The sequence below is a fragment of the Cryptomeria japonica genome, chromosome 3 (assembly GCF_030272615.1).
Source record: "Cryptomeria japonica chromosome 3, Sugi_1.0, whole genome shotgun sequence".
NCBI lineage: Eukaryota > Viridiplantae > Streptophyta > Pinopsida > Cupressales > Cupressaceae > Cryptomeria > Cryptomeria japonica.
Genome location: NC_081407.1, coordinates 697,128,770 through 697,150,029, shown reverse-complemented (window position 1 = coordinate 697,150,029; position 21,260 = coordinate 697,128,770). Strand labels below are relative to the sequence as shown.

At 36.0% G+C, this 21,260-nt stretch overlaps 1 protein-coding gene across 1 annotated transcript in view; it reads left to right on the top strand.

The window, feature by feature from the left end:
* Positions 1-4,513, top strand: part of LOC131058279 (MACPF domain-containing protein At4g24290) — a 50,546-nt gene extending 46,033 nt beyond the window's left edge. Inside the window, exons 4-7 of the mRNA XM_057992155.2 lie at positions 637-714; positions 856-1,039; positions 3,254-3,420; positions 3,511-4,513. Of these exons, the coding sequence (XP_057848138.1) occupies positions 637-714; positions 856-1,039; positions 3,254-3,420; positions 3,511-4,185 (1,104 nt within the window). The 3' untranslated portion in view covers positions 4,186-4,513. The remainder of the gene's footprint in view (positions 1-636; positions 715-855; positions 1,040-3,253; positions 3,421-3,510) is intronic.
* Positions 4,514-21,260: the final 16,747 nt, after the last annotated feature.

The window sequence follows — 21,260 nt, the reverse complement described above, 5'->3', positions numbered from 1 at the left end:
TAATTCATTTTAATAATATATATGACTAGAATTATGTTGTCAAATATCTGAGCTATAACTTTCAAGATGCCATGCTCATAAGAGACGGAGGATAAAATATGCCTGCAAAAAAATGTAAGCAATTTGATTTGTTCTAATAATATATGATTATAATTTTGTTGTGAAATACCTGAGATAGACCTTTTGAGATACCATTATGCCCTTCTTTTTTAACAAATCAATATCTACGTGACTGGTGCTTTGATGAAAAAGAATCCCAATAGAGAAAATTCCTGCTGTAATGGAGTTTGTGCTGGCAGGGAAGCTGGTTATGTGACTGTTTTTACTACTCTTTAATAACATTTGGGTGGTATTCTTAATCCTAGTCTTTTTTCAGAAACTCTCCATTCAAATTTTTTTGTTGTGCAACTTCGAATTTCTGTGTTGGTCATTGACCATGTGAAATGTTGTGAATAGCCCATGGTTCTATTCTTTTCATGTTGTGGGGCCCATAATTGGTGATATTTCTGAAGAAACATTAGCTGTATGGTATGCTTTTGCTTTGAGTAATGTGGATTTTATTTGTCAATAACAGTCGTACGAATATGTTTGGGTTTGTATGAATCCTAAACTGAACTGTCAATATCCCTATGTCAGGTTGCAGATCCTTTAATGCATACGAACCATCTCAGGTTTGTGGAGTCAAATGGCTCTACATCTCATTCAGTTAAAGAGGTATGTTTTTCCTTTCTCAATAAGTGTAATGCACCTAAGTTTGGCATGCAGTGATTAGTGTTATCTTTTCAAAACCATGTTGCCAACAATGTACTTACTTTTCTTAAAAATGCTTAAGATAAATCAGGTTTATTTCTACAGGATATCATAAAGATATATAAGAGGAGAGGAGGTCTTGAGCATTCTGACAGTCACCACCAGTGGCTGGGAACAGTACCGTCTGCTCCTGATGTGATATCTATGTCATTCGTCCCAATAACATCCCTCCTAAATGGAGTTCCAGGAACTGGATTTTTAAGCCATGCTGTAAATTTATACCTCCGTTGTAAGTGTTACTGTACTCTCACCTCAAAATAATTAGTGCTAAACTTCATAATTTTGAAAATAATTAATTTTTTTTTAATTTTCTTATCATTGTGTAACACGAATGAAATATTGGTTTGGTAGTTTGAGGGAAGTGGAGAGAAGACTTAATTTTTTTGAAACTTTTGCCTCTGTTGGTGGTCATACAGAACTATAGTTTCATAGGCAGGCAAACATGGAACATGGAAAACATTAGGGATGCAACGTTGGGGTGTGATGCATCATGCTAACTAATTGAGGCAATTTTTGATTCTTTATGCATTGTGTTTTAAGTGTGTTTAAAATGCAAAAGTTAGGATATGGTTCCTCAATATAGTGTAGAGTGAAGAGTATAGTGTCAAATGTTTTGTAACTGGGTAATAGCTGTGCAAGTATCTATAAGGAACTAAAGCATTTATCTATGGACCCTTGATCAACAATTCTGATTAAAAAAGAAAGATTGAGCATTCAATTTTAGATATTTTCCCTTTACTGTCATCAGTGAACTGAAATCAATTGGTGTGCAGTACCTGCTGTTGTATCTCAATTCCATCCTTTCCCAATTGCATGTTTGAAGGTGGCATTTGCAAACATGTTGCCAAGCAAAGCAAGGAAGTCCATTCCAACCTCTTATGTACACGCTAGAAACAAATTTTCTTGGCAGTTCATATTGATTCTGGCATTATACATTTGTCCTGCTTTTAAAGCTTTAACAGAGAAAACTGGATATTGAGATGTTATTTCCTAAGATGGGCTCCATGGGAAATACTGGGCATTCGTAGAGTCATTAAAAGAGGTAAATGCATGTTTGGCGAGTTCTTGATCATATTTCTATTTTATTTTGCCCCTTGTGGACAAGTGATAAAATGTACTCTCTAAGGGAATTTATTCAGGATCTTCTACTTCTCTTGTGAAAGTACTTGCAAGTTTGGAAGACAACGGAGCATGTGTAACAAATTTAATACGTAGTTCAATAGGAAACAAAATGTGATACAAGAGATACATCATTGTGGACTGTTGTGGATGCTACTTTGAGTTGTGATATTCTAGTACTTATTTACATTGGGGCAAGTCAAATTAGTACTCACATGTTAAGAAAACAATAGAGCAATGTATAGCTTGAATGAGTACACTTTAATTTATTCACCAGGCAGTTTTTCCTGAGGGTTTTTACTGATCCATCCTTGTTTATATGACTATTATATATCGTTATACACATAGTAGGAGTCTAGGAGAGGGATTATTTATAGCATATTTTTGGCCCATATCTTACTTGGAGAATGATCAACAAGTTATTTCAATGGTATTGTCCGTGTTTTGTATTCTTATGAAGACGACATAATGTGCATGATGAACCAAATTGTAAATATGAATCTGCAATTTTATTCAATTCCATTGTGCTGATTTGGTATCAACTTTGGTTGTTATAGAGTGACACTATATTTTGGATTTGACTTACGAGCAGAGATGCTCATTGAATTATGAGATTGAAGGGGTTTCAATTAACATTCATATTTACCATCATGACGAGACACACCCAAACTTGGTGAATGGGCCAAACCCACCCAAATGAAGATCCCACTAAGGATCAAGTCTTGTTGAATGCAAAGGCTAAACCTTCTGAAGGGATGAGGCTGGGAATGTACTCCAGGGGATTTTGGCAGAATGAATGCCCCTCAGTCCTTGGCACTAAGCTGAAAGAGGTTGATTTTTCATGCACCTGAGACAATTCATGCTCCTGATACCAGCAGGTTGCTGAAGGTATTCAGGATGTTTATCCTCTCATTGGAAAAACAAAAACAAAAAGAAACTAAGGTCTAACTTAGGACTTAACTGAAGTTGGCTGCTTCGTTAATTCTGTTGAAGGGCTTAATGTGCATACAATATTATAAAGCTATACAACCAGTTGTCTCTATTGTATTTCATATAATTTATCTCTCACAATACTTCCTGTCATCATGTTTATATATGCAAGTCTGAGTAATAGTGTTTTACAATTAACTGGTTTTTTAGGAGGGTTCGGTTTTTTTCCTGACCTCACAAAAAGACATACAAGGGAAGTATTCTTTTGAAAGTTCAAAACATAGGTAGTCCTCGTCTACCAATTTAATTTTAGAAGGGTTTCATTGTTATGATTTTTCTTTTGGTTTCTGTTATTGAAGTTGTTAACCATTTCACATTGTCTATGTTCTTACAGATAAGCCACCTATTGAAGAACTCTATCAGTTTCTGGAATTCCAGCTTCCCAGACAATGGGCTCCTGTCTTTAGTGAGCTTCCTCTTGGACCACAACGAAAGGAACATGGAAATGCATCCCTTCAATTCAGCTTAATGGGTCCCAAATTATATGTCAATACAAGTCCAGTATGTAAAGTCTTTTCAAATTCTACAGATGGTGTTATTTGTTTTGTATGATAAGGCTTTTAAGAAGATTTCTGATAAGCAAATGGGCAGGTCAATGTAGGTAGGAGACCTGTGACTGGTGTTCGCTTGTTCTTGGAAGGGAAGAAATGCAATCGATTGGCAATCCATCTTCAGCATCTCTCGTCTTTACCGAAAATTTTGCAATTGTTTGATGATGATGATGGTGAAACTGAAGAAGCTAGTCGTAAATACTATGAGCCAGTGCAGTGGAAAAGTTTCTCTCATGTCTGTACTGCACCTGTTGAGTGCAGTGGAACATTGATTGGTGATCCGGCATCAATTGTGACTGGGGCACAGCTTGAAGTGCGGGTTGAGAAAATGAAAAAGGTCTTATTTTTGAGGCTTCGATTTTCCAGGGTTGTTGGAGCAAGTATTCGGAGGTCTGAATGGGATAATTCTCCAAATATAAACCAAAAATCAGGTATTATATCCACACTCATTAGTACGCATTTCACCTCAGCACAGCAGCCACCAAAGCCTACACCAGTTAACATTAATTCTGCCATATATCCTGGTGGTCCACCAGTTCCTGTGCAAGTCCCAAAGTTATTGAAGTTTGTCGATACAACAGAATTGACGAAGGGTCCACAGGACATGCCTGGCCATTGGGTTGTAACTGGAGCTAAGCTATGTGTGGACAGTGGTAAAATATCTTTGCGAGTAAAGTATTCGCTTTTAACTATATCATTGGAGGATTCTATGTAGGAGAAAAATTCAGATCTATTGAGTGCCGTAGTTTTTGTGCTATAATCAACTTAATAATTTTTCCTTTTTAAAAATAATCATACGCCATGTTAAGAGGAAGTGCAGTAAAACATCATTCTTGCTGTATGTATTAATAGATTAGGAGAAAGCCAGTGGTTTTCTAAATGCTGTGGAACATTTTCTGAAGATGCAAAGGTCCAGCTGTGGGTTGTGTACAAGAAGCCTTTTGTGTAACTGGAAGTTTGTATCTTGTGTAGTTCTATCTTGTATACATTTTATGTAATTTTCTCCATGACAAATTTGTGTTGAGAATATGATATTCCTTGTAGCCTTCAAGCAACGTTCAAGATAGATGGGAACATTTTTTTTTGACAAAGTGCATGATATACTCTGATCGTAATTGTGTGAATGAAACTGTTATTTTAAGAAAGCTAAAAAAATTCCAGACAGGATAAAGAAACTATTCAGATAATTTAAAAGAGCACAATTGATGTCGTGCCACTATATCTACATTATTGATTCACATAAATGATTATGTTCCAGACCCGATAAGTGATGTAAGATCCATTGAAGTGACTCTTTATTGATAGATAAATGTTGCTTCCAAGGGACGGCACGGGCAGGTCCAAATATATATTGGCAACTTCGAGCCACTTTAAGGCAATTGATTGTATTATCAAGGAAAATATCTTGGCGGTAATGAAACTGATCAGCATTAATAAAATTTGAAGGTGCTCAATTTGGTTTTTAACAACATGAAATGCATGGTCTGATTTATATAAAATTATGTTCTCTCAATAATATCCACAGGAAATTGACCTGTGTAGACTAAAGGCAATCATGATAATCATTATTAAGTATAATTTCTGGGTTGTTTTTTATTGTGTGCTTATGTGAGTGCCACATGAGAAGTTACAACAACCAATTGGGTAGGGCAGAGTCCCTTGACAGGTATGTAGAGGTAATGGAATTAAGCTTTTAACGTTGACATACGGGGAAAGGTTTTATTCTAGCGACGAATCTCCTGCCTCTCATATACGGTTGGCGAATTTTCCAGGCCAGTAGGACTGCACTCATTCTGGGTGCAGCTCCTGCTGTAGCACACGGAGGGAGTGGTGATCTATAGCGGCAGCTCAGAAAGGTTTAAGTTGGTAATCAAGTTTCAAATATGGACTTACTATGAAAAATGGTACAAGCATTTGAGCCCTGAGCATCACCAGGTCAAAAGGAAAAAACTGAAGGGAGAATTGTTTCTATTTTTGCTTAGAATGTAATCTCATATAGTTAGTCTCTGGACGTTAAAATTCTTTCTTATTTCTTTCGTTGTAAATTTTAAGTTGCCTCTTGATTATAATTAGTCAAGGGCTTCTAAAAGTTGCACAAAATAAGATCACAATCTTTGTTGAGATTATTCGATGGTTTCTCACTTTCCATTTGGTGGTTTATTTCATGTAACGATCAGTGGCGGTTGAATTCACATTGTATGCTCTCAGACTAATCATGATTTGTAAATCACTATATAAAAATATACTTCTAGATATAAAAGCGACTTATTTGAAAAGTATGTTGTCAGCAACATGTTAACTTTATTTGACATGCATCCTTAGCCAGATATGGAGGGGCGAGTGGTAAACCTAATAAAGAACAAAATATGACAAATTCAACGTTTGACATTAAATAAAAACACATAGCCAAACCAATTGTTGCTTGACATTATATATTATAGAATCATACCACACCATGCAGTTGTTGCAGAATTAAATATTGAGCTCTAATGTAGTAGTACTACCATTAGCTCGTAAAGATGTATAGACAGAAATGGGGGAAAGTATTTTGTGAGCAAATAATGCCTAACAAAAGATTAAGGACTCCATAACAAAACAATTAAGGATCCTCAAGCAGTCCTCGCCTAGGGAGGAATAGTTCACAATACATCTTCTAACATCTCTTGTATCATCTTCTCACTTTGGTGGTTTGTACCCATAAACTAGTTAAATGGTGTGATCATATCCCTTTTGGGAAAAAGTCCTTTTCTTCATATTTATGAAGATCAATGAATGTTTGCCCATAATAGCCTATGATCAATGAATGTTTGTCCATAATAGCCTATATGCATGACATTGTAGAGCCTATATGCATGACATTGTAGATCCCTTTAGTGGCTGCATTTCTCTAAAAATAATTCAACCACAAACACATCATTCCCTTTTTATAATCTTCTACATCTTGAAAACTTACTAATTATGGTGATGTTACATGTAATTCATATTGTTTGATTTTCTTTCCCACTGAATGGAAATATATAAAAAGCTCTTAGCAAGTCATCTTAATCGTTCCCAAGGTAGTTAGCCATTGAACTCCCAAAATATTGTTAACTTCATTCATAGGAATGGAAAAACATAGAACTATTGATTTTATATTCTTATGTGGACATTGAACTCCCAAAATATTGTTAACTTAATTCATAGGAATGGAAAAACATAGAACTATTGATTTTATATTCTTATGTGGACAGCTTAGTACAATGACATTTACTAGAACAAAAAATTGTTCCACCATTTACAATCATGACTTGAAACTCTAAAGTTGGATAGACAAAACAATTAAGTGTACAACTAATTTATTATCAATGAAGTTGTAAGCTTTACTAGACAATTAATATCACAACTTATAGTTTTTTAAAAGAACCCACTATGTTGAGGTTTTGTGGAGTGCTAATGCCTAAAAGTGCATGCAATAAAATGGTTATTTTTCAAGACTTTCTTTTTTTATCCCCTTATCAACATCCTTTGTGTTTCATCCTTTTTCTTCTTTATTACCAAATAAAATATAGACGAATTTCTTTTATGCATATTTATGTCTCGTAATATAGGAAAAATGCAACCTAACTTAGAAAGTTTGTTGTTTTACTCTCTAAATTAGATGATTTTTTTATATTACTCTTACGATTGATCTAGTGTTTCAATTTGAAGTGTTGTTCTACTATTTTAAAAAGAAAGTATTTATATTATTTGAGGAATTTACTTTAAACTAGGTAAACGAAATTTATTGGAGATATTTAGTTAGAATGCTTGCATGATGCACTTACATTTGCACAACACATTGTCATCTATATGAATTTTACAATCTTGTACACAATAAAATATTGTTCCCCTCAATTCTTGTGCCCAACTATATAGAGAACACGAAAGAACACCAGTAGCACTCCTAGGTATGATAAAACAAATAAATGAAATGAATTTATTCTAAAGATTTAAATATCAATAAAATGATGAAGGAGAATGAATGCAAACTCTTGTTTTAACAAAATGGTCAAAGTGACAACTTGCAAGCTGAGGAAGATAATTTTTAGGGTTTGTGATGTCATAAATTGCATCCTATGCAATTTCACATCACATATGCCTTTCATTTAATTAAATTTAAGACAATTGTGACTTCTATTCTAATTTGAAACATTCTTAATTTGTCAAGCATGTTTGATAACCTGATCGTTGGGTCTAGTTTTTTTGCTAAAATGAATGCACCACATGTAGATGTTTGTGCGATGTGCTAGCATCTCGCAAAAACTTGAGACCATACTAACCATTGAGACATTACACCCATTGCATTTTGGCAATGTAATGCCCCTATCAACTTGCACTATCATTGGGAATCTTCCGAGCTTGCTATTTTTGGATTTTAAACCTTCCTTTTGCCTCCAAGACTAATGTTTGAACTTCATTCTCTCACATAGACTCACTTGTTCTTAGATTTTCATGTATTGCTAATTTGCAACTTATGGCATTTTCCTGAGGGCAACTCTATTTTGTAGGTTGGTTGTCTTCTCTTGCCAAGGGAGTGGTAGCCATTATCTTTGAAGCTTCATAGCATATTGTCTTATTTTTACATTCAATAACATATTGTTCATTTTCATTGCATGTCTATTTTCCATTTCTTTGTCTTGGTTGCTCAAGGAAGAGGAAATACCAAAACAGGGGTTTGACAATGACAAGCCCCTATACAACCACCCCAAATAATATCTTTGGTTTTTATGTGTGCAAATTTTGGAGAGTGTGTTTGATAAAGGCTTTGTAGATTGTCAAGCATTCTTTGGTAATCCCTTTCCTTTCCTTTGTTATTTTGTAGTTTAGTTTAATTTAATATATCTTTTCTTTGTTTATCATAATTTGTTATTCCATCATTTGATGTTTTCTGAACTTCAGATTTTGTGTAGACTATTTTTTTGTCTTTTTGGAGGCAGTCTTTATTTTTGTTCATATGGGACAACAATACACCACATCATTGTTTGCGTGCCACACAAACATCTTCGACAAAGTTTCAACTAGACTATCTCGAAGATTGGTATGGTTTGTACTTTTTGTTCTTGAAGTCCAATGGATTTAGTTAGGTCCTATGCTCAATAAAACATACATTAAAATAATTAATTAGATAAGCTTAAAGGTCATTGTTACCTTTGAATTTATCTAGGGTGTGGGGTTGGAACTTGATCTCTTGAAGAACTGATTATCCTTCATAGTGGTTCACTTTTTCATCCTCTAAATCTTGGTGAACTCGACGTGAACACATCTTTTGGTAAGACTTGTTCAAAATAGACAACCCTTTTTATAGATTTTTTTTTTCACAAACTCTATTCTCTTGTTGCTTAAGGTTTGTTGGACCGTACATTGTGATAGCTTTCCATGAGCTTCACGACCTACTCTACTACTTTTGGGAACATAGTAAACACCCCTAACATTAGATGCATTCACAATCCTCCTAAACCAGGACCTATATATTTAGGTGATTCTAACTCTTCAAACTTTAATGCTAACACTTCAAATTCTCAATCAAGAACTCCCCCTACGTCTCCTCCTGCTATAGACTATGACACTGTTTTTAAGGCCCCCTTTGAGCAAGTTTAGTCTTTGGAGGAAAATCTAAGAAAATTTTAAGATTTTCTTAATTAAGATTCTTTGTACACTTAGGGGACCACTATCATCGCAAATCAAAGAGACTTGCTTATCTTAGATTGCAAAGACCTTGAGATTTTGCGATCATTGACTTGCATAGTCGAGACTCATGTACCCTTGTACATGTCGGCCTTGGCTTAACCTCCTAATGCTCAATTGAACGCCACTGGCTTATAGTTGAATGTGCAAATGCTTGAGGTGTACGTGACTCCTCTATCTTCTAATTATGCTACCAACATTGTGTCTGTGCCTCCTAACATTCTTGGTATTAGAGTCTCTTAGCCTCCCTTGGGGTATAACATCCCTCCTCTAGCTATTTCCACAATTCCCTTCCATAGTTTAAGCCTCCATCACTTCCATATCTAACCCACCTCCATCTAACCCTATCCTTAATATCCTTTGGTAAAAAATGGATCAAATGCAGTGTGAACTAGTTAACTTAACTAGTTTTGCTTTCCCATCCACTTTGCAACCATACTATCATCGAATTCCTCTAGTCTTAGACACCCTAAAAACACCCATACCCTAAGGGCTAGAGATACTTAAGTTTGAAATATAATGGCAAAGGAGATCCATAGGTACATGCATTTTTTTTCATTGCACTTTGTAGTGACTTCTTGTATTAGGGACATCTACTAGTAAAGTTATTCCCATGGTCTCTTAAGAATGCCATGTTGGAGTGGTTTTGCTTGTAGCTTGACAATTCCATCTTCTCATTCGAGTAGTTAATGAACCAGTTCATTCAACATTTCCAAGTTAACACTAAACCTAAGATCACCTTCACTAATTCGATCCATTGTAAGAAAGGACCACACGAGAAGGTTATTGATTTCATTACTCGATATCACTTTGTTTACTTACAAATCCCTTATGCCCTACCCGATTCCAACATCCAAAGGGTGTTCATGGGTAATGTGAAGTTGACACTAGGGAAGAAGGTTCTTCTAATGAAATATCCCTCTTTTCTGCACGTGTACTGCAGTATGTGATTATCAAGACTTCGACATAGTATGGGGCTTCAACCTCATCCTCTCATCCTAATAATCATGGAGATGTGTCTTCCTTTGGAAGATCTAAGAAAAATAAAGCAATAGCCAATATCATAACAATACCTCATGCAAACGAGATGAACGCATTAGGGTCTCAACACAATTAGATCTTCACTAAGTTATCCAATTGTTATTTGATTGTGCTTCAAAATCTACTTAAAGACAACTAAATCACTCTTTCAAAGATAAGACCACTTCCTGACAACAATCCATACCTTAGTTGGTATGATGCCCAATAGCTTTATAACTACGACAGAGTGCCTGGTCATGATATGGAGCATTGTGTGCATCTTTGTCACATTATATAATACCACATAGATAATTATACCATCATTTTCAATGGTAAGAAGCAAGGTTCGAGCAAATCGGTTGCTAAAACTAACAGTTAGTTGCAAATATACACAAATCCCTTCCTAGTACATTCCTCTAATTTCATAACTCCTATTTCCCCTCCAAGTCATAAGGTGAATCTTCTTGACATATCATCAACATAAAATGAATTGCCCTTTAATGGAGCGTATGCTTCATTGTACATCCCTACTCAAATCAATCAAAATATTGTGACTGGCATTACGGTTGATCCTGCTAGCAGGGTTAATGCTATAACAAAGGAGATGGTCTTTATTAATGGTCTTCACAGGGTGAAATATTAAGAGTCAAAGGCCACTATTTGTACTCATATTGTCTTTCCTCATGTCCTCTTGGTTCTATTTCTTTGTCAGTCCTTATGGGACCTAAGGCTATGCCTACTACATTTGTTGTGATTTTGGAGTCCAACCCATTCAAAGTGAAGCTAGGTATTCATTGGCTAGTTTTCATGAATGCGATCACTTCGGTAGATCACAAGTGTTTAAATTTTTCTCATGAGGGCACTCTACAGACTATCTAGGACACTAGATATAAGCCACTAGTGTCACAAGGGGTATTTTCTCTTGATAATTTATGGTCTACTTTGATAGGGCACATGTTGCCCTATTATGACTTTTTATATAAGGTTTATTATAGATACAAGATCGGGGGCTCAACACTTGATTCTGTTCTTCCTTCTTAGTCTATTCCTGGACCACAATGTGCTCCATCCCTTATGTCTTATTCTTCGTGGGCTAAGGAAAAGCATGATCCACCAAGTAGACCTCCTTGTTCTTCCAAAGCTTCAGACCTTTACGGTGCCTCTTGTTCCTTTGATTGTGCTAGACATAGGAAAAGGAAAGGCACATGTGTGTTCCAATTCTAAACTATAAGTTTTCCATCTTTTGATCCTTCCAATAGTCCCTCATCATAATTTTATGGCAAGGGAAAGCATTCTTCCAAGGATGGTCTTTCACAAGTATCTCTTGTGCCTCGATCCTCGATGCCTTTTCTTCTACAACACCTCCAATTCTATCTACTAAGCCTATTATTCCATCAACAACAACTGGAAATACGACTTCACTCGTGGATCATGATGCTTCATAGTCTTCTCAGGTTTTTGTTCCTAGTCTCCATCTTTGTCATAACCAAGTTGTGCATGAGCATAAGAATCATTGATGAATTATGGCCCGTGAACATGATTCCCCTCAAAAGACTAAGGACGAGTCTCCTGCTTAAACTTCTAACTTTGCTTCTATTCTTATTTCATTTTTTTTTCCCTTCTTCTACTTTTGTTTCTACCACTTTCATCTCACTTTTTCTTCCTTTGTGGGTGATTCTAATGAGCCTCACCCCAAAAGGATGTAGGTTTTCATCGCTCTCTCTTCGGAACTACCTCTTATCACTTCTCTTCCTAACATGCCTCCTTTTGCATAAACAATATGTTGGTGTTGGAAATAAGCCACACCCGAACTGATGATGGACTGGTCTAAGAGGGGCTAGTAGCTCAGTGGTGGAGCACTCCAGCAGCGTATGGAAGGTCCTAGGTTCGAGTCCTACCTGGTCCATGTCTCAACTTGGTATCAGAGCCAGGTCCAGGCTAGGAGCCCCAAGCACATGAGAGGTGCGGCTTAAGAGGGGGTGCTGGTGTTGGAAACAAGCCACACTCGGACCGATGATGGACTAGTCCAAGAGGGGTCAGTAGGTCAGTGGTAGAGCACTCCAACAATGTATAGAAGGTCCTAGGTTTGAGTCCTAGCTGGTCAATGTCTCAACACAATAAACATATTTCATATGAAGGTCGTGCCTATCAAAACTCTTGTTTCTCTTCTCGCTTCTCAACAAGCCCTTCATCCTAGCTCTCCTGGGGCCCTTCAACCTACCATGATTGATGTGAAGGTTTCTTATCAATTGCCTAAGTACAAGTTTGAGAAGGGTCCCTTTCTTGAGTTACACTACAAAAAGTCTGCTCTACTTGCTCTTCCACTTGCTAACCTATCTTCTTTTATGCTTATAGTCAAGGAGTCTCCTCTTCTAGAATTCATCACTTCCTCTCCCAAATGCCAACATTGAGGCTCCTATTCTTCGGTAAATTACAATCGAGTCACCTAATTCCTCTTAGGAGAAGTGTATTTTTGACTCTTTGGAGGACATTTTGGCGTTGCCACTACCTTTATAAGATCATTGTTACTAGTTGAATCATAGCTACTTAAGTAGGATATATGAAGTGCATGTGATAGAAAACTATGTTGCTAGGTGACTCATAGGGTATGAAGATATGTTATTTGAAGGGCATAGAATAGAAAATTGTGTTGCTAGGTGTAAGTTGGTGAAAATGGGAATAGCTAGTCTATACATGCAAACTATAAATTAAACCCATTCACACCATTTATTATTAAGGAGAATAGATCCAATAGGATCAACCTCAAACTAGTTGGAAAGGTATAAGTACAAATTGAATTCACTTTTCATGTTTATTTGAATTATTGTAATTGGATGTGAAATGATTAATTGTAAGAACTAGGCTTAGTGATGCAAAATCAAAAGAAATCAACATGAACATACAATTTCAGAATAGATATGCAAGCATTGAGTACATATCAATAAATGAGAAGCAAAGAGTGACCTATATAAAAAATTTGAGCTTTTAATTGTTCGAATATGGGGCTAGGTGAGATAGTCCTGAAGGTGTCAGATTCATCTATCAAAAACAATTTTGGGATCAAAATGTTGCTCAGGATCTCCTCCTAAAATTTCGTCAAAAAAGTGTGGGACATGTTTTGCCAATTGCCAGTGTCCATGGTTTTCTGGTTCTTTAAATTTTGGTTCAATTTGTATTTATCTACTTTATGGATATGATTTCCTTCTCTCCATAACTTGTCACCTAAACACAAAATGGAGAAAAAATGTTGTTTGGTTGATAGGGGTTTGCTTAGGTCAAACCCCGATTTTGGAATTAACCCTTATGATGAATTGAAATAGAAAAGTGTTGGATTTAAAAATATAATGTTGAATTGGAATGTTAAATCTTCTTTATGGATCTCCTTTGCCTTGAAGCCTTTATAAAAAGGTTGATGTTGTCATGTAGGAATTAGTGGATGTCATCTTGAATGCTTTCTCACTTGAATTGATTGATATGAATTAAATTTTTAATGAGAGATGTTTCAAATGAGGGGATTAGACTTTCTTTTATACCTATCCTTATAAAATGTATTGAGAATTATGAAGAAGACCGACATTGGAAATCAATTCCTGCTCATTTTTTTATTGTTAGAGGGTTCAATAATAGGCCCTTTTGGTCAAGACTATGGTACTAGGTGCCTTAGCCCATGAGGAAAAGAGCAGTAGGTACCTTGGTCTAGTTCATCTAGGTTGAACAAAGGTCCAAGAAACCAAGAAGAAAATTAAGATCATAGATATGGCACTGGTGTGAGCATAACCAAGCATAATTAGGGCATATAGGGTAAAAACATTGAAGTGAGGCCCGAGTGAGTATGAAATTGTATGCGGACACAATTTATGACACTACATTTAGCCCCCACTTTAGAGGGAGTATGAACTTATGCTCATACTCTCAATAAAGTACTAAATAACATCGAAAGACTTTCATCAAAAAATTACAGAGACAAGAAACACCAAGCTCCCAAAGACTTAGGATCTTATCAATCTAATATCAAGATAAAAGGAGCACACATGAAAAGAAGAGAGAGAAAAATACACAACTTATTTGTATAGTAAGGATCTACTCACTATGAGTCATGTTTGCACAAAGAAAGAGAAACTCAATGACAAAATGGGTGCTGCAATATGGACCAAACATGGAGATTACAAAACAAAGCCTTGGCTTGCAAAGTAATCTAAATAAAGATCAATTGTATGTCATGCCGTGTGATCAAACTGTACAACTAAACCTCGGTGATGTATGCACAAAGTGTAACAAAGAGCATAGTGTATGCCCCCACATTAAAGTGATTGTGTATGGCTTATCGAGAGCAATTATTTTAAGTGAGCACACATGCATCCAAAAGACAAGCACGCCATAGAAATGAAATACTCCAAGCATAGGAAAATCAAAGGCGATGGTCACAAAACACAAAGAGAGCACACAAGGGATTCACTATGTGGGGCCAATATGTGCATCAGATAAATCATGTATATCAAGTATGATTGTATTGAATTTACCTCATCCCCCAAAGGTAGTGGAACTATGAGCACAATATAAGAAGACAACATAGGATGAATGACAAAAAGTCTTTTTGGGTCAACATGGAAGAGACAAAAATGAGAGATCTCAATGCTTTGTATCATCCCCAAGTAGACAACATAAAATCACATTTACAACATAAAATGAATATGACATGTGAAAGAAGTGAGATACATATAGAGGAATGCCACAACAAGTTTGGTCCCTTCATTTCCTTATGAAAACAAAGCAACAAGGGTCATCCAAAGAAATATAAACATAACACAAAGACACATCAAGCACCACATCATGAGGGAACACATCACATGTAAAACACACACAAAAGAGTCCACTGCACAAGTGGAGCTAGTCTAGAAAATCATCCCCCCCCCAATCTTGCCTAACATCATTTAGGGATGGTGAAAAGGATGCAAGAGGGGCCACAAAAAGCATGGTAGATGGAGCTACTACAAGTTCCAAACAAGGAACATTCTCTAATGATGAATCACTTTGTTTGTCACTAGGAGTTAGGATTAAAGCTTTTGAAATTTTTTAAGATAGCCCATGATTAATGTCAGTAATCTCATATGTATCATCAAAATAATGTTAGACACAATGTACCACTGAGAGGGGGAGGGGGTGAATCAGTGGTTCTCAAATCTTTTCTTCTAGACTTTCTCCTATGGATGACATGGGTAGGTAAATCAAGCATAGGGCAGACTTACCAGGTAGTACAGAAAACCAACTCAAGCACACACACACAAGGAAACATCACATAACACCAGTATATACGAGGAAAACCCGATGTGGGAAAAACATCAGTGAGCAATGTTGTTGGAGTCTACTACTCCAATCCAACCTCACAGTGGAACATGGTTACACAGTTTAGGGCACCAACCCAAGGAGCTACAACCCTTGACAGATTTATGGGCTACAACCCAAAGGAGTACCAACCCCTGCACTGAGCTACAACTCAATGTTCACAGTTCAGACTTCAAATACATAAGTTATTATCATGTTACAAGTGAATCTTGCAACCTTAACATATATCTTACTCTATCGGTGAAATACTGCTCTTCTACCAACTCACTCTTCTCCCTACTCTACACCTGTTGCTTCTCTGCTGGACTTGCACCTCACTCTCTGTACATCACCGGTTTCACACTGCTGGTGTGGTTGCTGCCGATTCTTCTCTCCAACCGGTTGAAAGCTTCAACCAGGTTCACTATCCCTCTCTTTCTCATTGAGCACTTGGTTGATCTTGTCTCTTCTTGTAGAAGTTTATAACTTTGCAATAACACAATATTCATTCTATTCTGCAGCAACAAAACAATCTCTTAGGCCATTTACTTATAGCCCAGATTTCCCGCCAAACACACATTCAAAACTCAGGTGGCTAGGGTTTCTTCACCTTCTTCGAGACAAACTAAATCCAATCATATATGCAAGATCTAATCCTACTGACATCTGTATGCATATCTCCACCATAGTCGTGTTTCCTTGATCACACCCTTTAATCCCGGTGATTTTCTTTTTTACTTCTTCAGCAAATCCTTCAGTTGGTCACAAAAGATCTGTCGGGCTATTTCCTTCATTGCCTCGATCTTCTCAATCTCTTAGCTGGCTCGTAATTGTCAGCCAGACCTCGAGCCTCAACCCTCTGCTGTCCTTCTGCAACACGTTTCATGATTTGAGTGACTTTTCATTAAAGTTGACCAACCCCTGCAACAACCCCTTCATTGTACCTTCTATCCTTATCCAACCGCGGGTTTGCCATGTTGACTGTCACTACCAGTCAGTCAAGGGATAATCACCGACCAACCCACTTTATCGATTCCTTACTGCGGTTGGTTTTCCAGCCCATCCAGTCTCAACCATTCTACCAGTTACTTTGCCATGTCTGTTTCCATCTGATCTATCGATGGAACTCTCAAACCAGACTCCCGATTGATAGGTCCTTAGTGTGCTTGTTTCCACAACGGAGAGGCCTTCTACGACTGCACCTTGCTTATATAATCGATATACTTACATACCGGTTACCACTTATAGATGTCCTGTGCTTACATCTATGCATCCTTTCTTCCTGATCAAGGATGTTCCTTCTTCTATCAGTTTGTCAGAGTGACAACCACTTCAAACTTCCTCTGACTGTTCCTCCAAGATGATTGCAACTTCTTTCGGTGAAGTCTTGCTGTTCTGCAACCTCACAACATACTGGTTTCTTTGTTCTCTTCCAGTGTTGAAGTGATTCAGATAACACTTTGCCTCTTCATCACAAGCACCCGCTCACAACACTTCTCCATCTCATCACACAAGTTAGGCACTAGCTTGTGTATAGATGACCTCTGATGTCACCTTCCTTTCCTTTACCGGTGTTCAGTAACACAAGGTGATATCCAAGATATCACATTCTGTATTCCTTCATCACAGTGTTGCATATACATCTCTTCTACCGATGATCATCTCATACCAGTTGACATCAATGACAACACAATGGCATCAAATAATTAGTATCCACATTATTAGAATCGATTTCATCATCCAAATTAATCACAATAGGATCTCTAATGTGCGGAGGAGATGAAGAAGAAAAAATATTTTGTATAGATAATTTACATTTTTGACATGGTTGATTAAGATAAAGCTCCTCCCTAGGGTCGGGAAAAGGTTGGGTCAATGGGACTATGATAACATTTGATGGCTTATGGGGTGTGTGTGTGTGTGTTGGTGGGGGGGGGGGGGTTGATTAGCTTTAATCATGTTACTTTTAATTATACTTTCTGCTTAAAAATTTTAATATTTGTGAACTAATGCGCCTAGCGACAGATCTAATGCATATTTACTCCTTTATATTATTACATTTTGCTAATTAGAAAGTATATCAAAAGTAATATCTTGTGATTAAATGTTTTACTTTTTGCTGATTAATATGGATGAATGGCCAAATATTTAGGATGTTTATAATTATGTTCTGTTCTATTTTCTTGGATGCATTTTCAAATGTGTTTCAAACTAACGAGCATACATGGAGTTACAAATTCTAGTTCAACCAACATGTGAATGAAGATCACTCCCGATCGCTCCAACTAGAGAGATACTCTTGATCTTCTCCGAGTATATTTCATCTGTTGTTTCCATGAACTTCAACTTCTATCTGAAGTCATTAGATTTAGTGTTAAGTTTTATTCAGTTCAGTTTTTATTCGATACTCTATTTTAAGCGGGTAACTTTGTATTTGAATTTGAATAAGGATATGTATAAATATCCATTCGCTTTCAACAAAAAGCTAGTTAGATAGTCAGTAGTTAGCCAACAGTTAGAGTCTCGCATTTTGTAATTTGCAAACTTGTTTTACTTCCCTCCAAAAGTTCATTTCAATGTAAATCTGAAGTTGATCCAAGAATAGTTGTGTTACAAATCCCACCAGAGGAAGTGTAGGGCCCGCTCTATCAAAGGGAGGTGATCTTTGTTTGATTTCATTTCTATTCCAGTTCTTTGCATTTGGTTTTATTACATTTCATTCTATTCAGTTGTGATAAGTTTTAAGTAGATGAAAATTGATTGCAAATATCGTAGTTGTTCCTTTCATGCAGTAGTACTTTAATGAATAGATGCATTATTAAAAATCTCAGTTTCATAGTTTTGCTTAATTTCATTCAGTGATGTATTTGCTTTCATAATAACTGTTAACGATGATGGTATTTGGAACAAAATTTAGAACATAGGATCTATTTGAACTTGCTCATGGAATGTTAGTTTGTTTTAAACGCTTATTAGAATAGATTTCAAATTCTGCCAGCGTATAATAAATTCTGTTTCCTGCAATTAAAATAGATTTATTTTTCTAGCACATAGATTATAATTTAAATTTTGAAGTGTCTTAGTTTTCAATAGATAATTCCATGAATGAATATTGATTATGTCCTATTTAACTCTTGATAAAAATGCTAGAATCCTCTTTAGGATAGTTTTAGTCTTTTTATACTTAGTTTGTAGAATATCTTTAGACTTCGAATTCAGCCGTAGAGAAGAGATCCTAAGAGCTCCTGCCAGAGGATGACCAAACCTAAGTCACTGTTTTATGGTGCAAAAACTCCCAATCTTAATCAAATCCTTATCGTAGACAACTTTAAGACACACTCAATTTGGTACTGAAAAGAAAATAAATGGTTCAAGTTGTGACATCAACGACCTTGCCCACCAGGGGGTAGTTTGGGAAGCAAGATCACGAGCCTTGGCACAACATCTTTGTCGACATTCTCTTATACTATGATTTGTCTTGGTACTTATCTAAGCTTGTGAAGGTTGGGGATCAATCAACATTAAATTCTTTTCTTCACTTGTAGGAGGAAATGAAGAAAACTCACTAGGTTGAGAGATACAAGATGATGGGTTCTTTTCTCTTTGAAATTTTTAAGATGTAGGAGGTGACACTCCAACATATATAGGAGGAATATGAGGGTTATTGAGAGGTACAAGTCTAGGATGTAGAGGAGGAATATCCATATCCATAGATGAAAAATCATTAGGCTTACTCAAGGTCGATACCCTCTCTTGTTTGAATTTTTGATAAGATAACAAAATTATATCTTCTCGGGGTTGCAAAGGTTCAGATTTTTTAGGCCAAAAGAAAACAAGGGTGAAGTTTTCATGTCTTGCTAAGGGTTGGTAAAGGCTATGATTGACCATTAAAAAATTCCCATTTTGAGGGAGCTTCAAAACATTTATGGATGGTAGAAGGTATATATTTCATGGAATTGAGCTAAGGGTTTCCCAATTTCACATGAAATTGGTTTGAGGTAGGGATGACAAAAAAGGTAACATCTAAGAAGTTAGTACCAACCTCTACAAGAATGATGATGGAACCTATAGTGGGAAAAGTGAAACCATCACACACCTTAATCATAACATTAGATTTATCATATGTAACTTGATATAATTTTGTGTATAAAGATGTTCTTCCATGGTAACATTCATCATATATATTGGATCAATGAGAATTCCTTGTGAGAGCTTTCCTTTAATTTTTGTAGTAACGTATTTAAAGGTCCATCAGGTGCATCAATAATCTCTCTTGAGTTAAAAGTCATGCTAGGGTCATACTTAAGAAAATGTTGCTTAATAAAGTTCACAATTGAGTAGATATATCACTAGAAGCTATAAAGTTTGGATGTTTAGGGTCAACAACATTGGTAGAATGAGAAGGGAAAGGATTGGTAAAGATTTTCAAGTTTTGATTAGGAGTTGCCACAAATTTGTACTTCCTTTATTATTCACACCCTCCATGTTATAGTTTTAGAATAAATAAGGACTTGGATCACATGCTTCAATTTATAAAAATTCTCAGTATTGTGGCAGACTTGATGATGGTATTGAAAAAAGGGTGTAAGATCAAAGGAAGTTGGAAGAAGGATTAGAGGTATCTATGGGTTTGACAGGAGGAAACTTCATCACATTATAATTAATCAAATTTAATCACAATACTATGCAATGATTTAGAAAGAGGAGTGAAATTACGATGTGTAAAGATTAATGATAAAGGGGAGACATCTGGTGCTGCAACTGCCACTTAAGAATCAATATGATTGGAAGAATTATTATTCATCTTTATAGAATGATTATTTTGTTTTGGAAACTTTTGAAAATATCGATAAGCTTCTTCATTATTATCAATTGGAGCCATTGATGAAGAATATTCAAATTGACTCACTTGAAGCTAATAACTATGAAGCATAAGTATGTGAAAGATGCATGATCGGAAAATAAAATCTTATCTCTAATATCCTTTTGCAAATTATTAATAAAAATTATTTGAACATCATTATTAGGCACATGATAAGCAATTTGTGAATGCAAATGTTTATATCTACCAATGAAATCAATCACTTTTTCTTTAACTCGTTTACAATGCATCAAATTAGTCAATATAATTTGAGGACCAATTTTGTTTTGAAAATGTTGCACAAATGCATTAGACAATTGATAAAAATTATTAATTGGATGAGGAGGCAAGGAGAAAAACCATTGTAAATATTTTTCTCTCAAGGTATGGGTGAATAGTTTTGCCATGAGTCTATGATCATGCGAGAAGTCAATGAACAAAGTTTGAAATATTTTCACAAGAATTTGGGGCTCAACTTTTATATTATGTTTGCAAATGGGGAACACCCATTTATTGTTGGACAAAAGTACAAATTATGTCATCAAAAAGTGGGCTAGTGTATCACATGTATGAACATTGAATTGGATTGGATTATGGAAGACAATTGTTGTTGCAAGGATGAAAAACTTTGGGTCAAATTTTAAATAGTGGCTTTGGTGGACGAATTGTAGTTGGACATGTTAGATTGTGATGGAGGTGTAACATTATGATAGATAGGTGGAGCATTGGAATAAGTAGGTGGAACATTATTGTAAGTGGGTAAAGAAGATGGTTGGGAAACAAATGGAAGGCTAACAAAAGGAGGTATGTAGGAGCATTGATTGACATGATTCCTCCCATTACTAGCATATGTAGCATTAAAATTTTATGGAGAGGTAGCCATG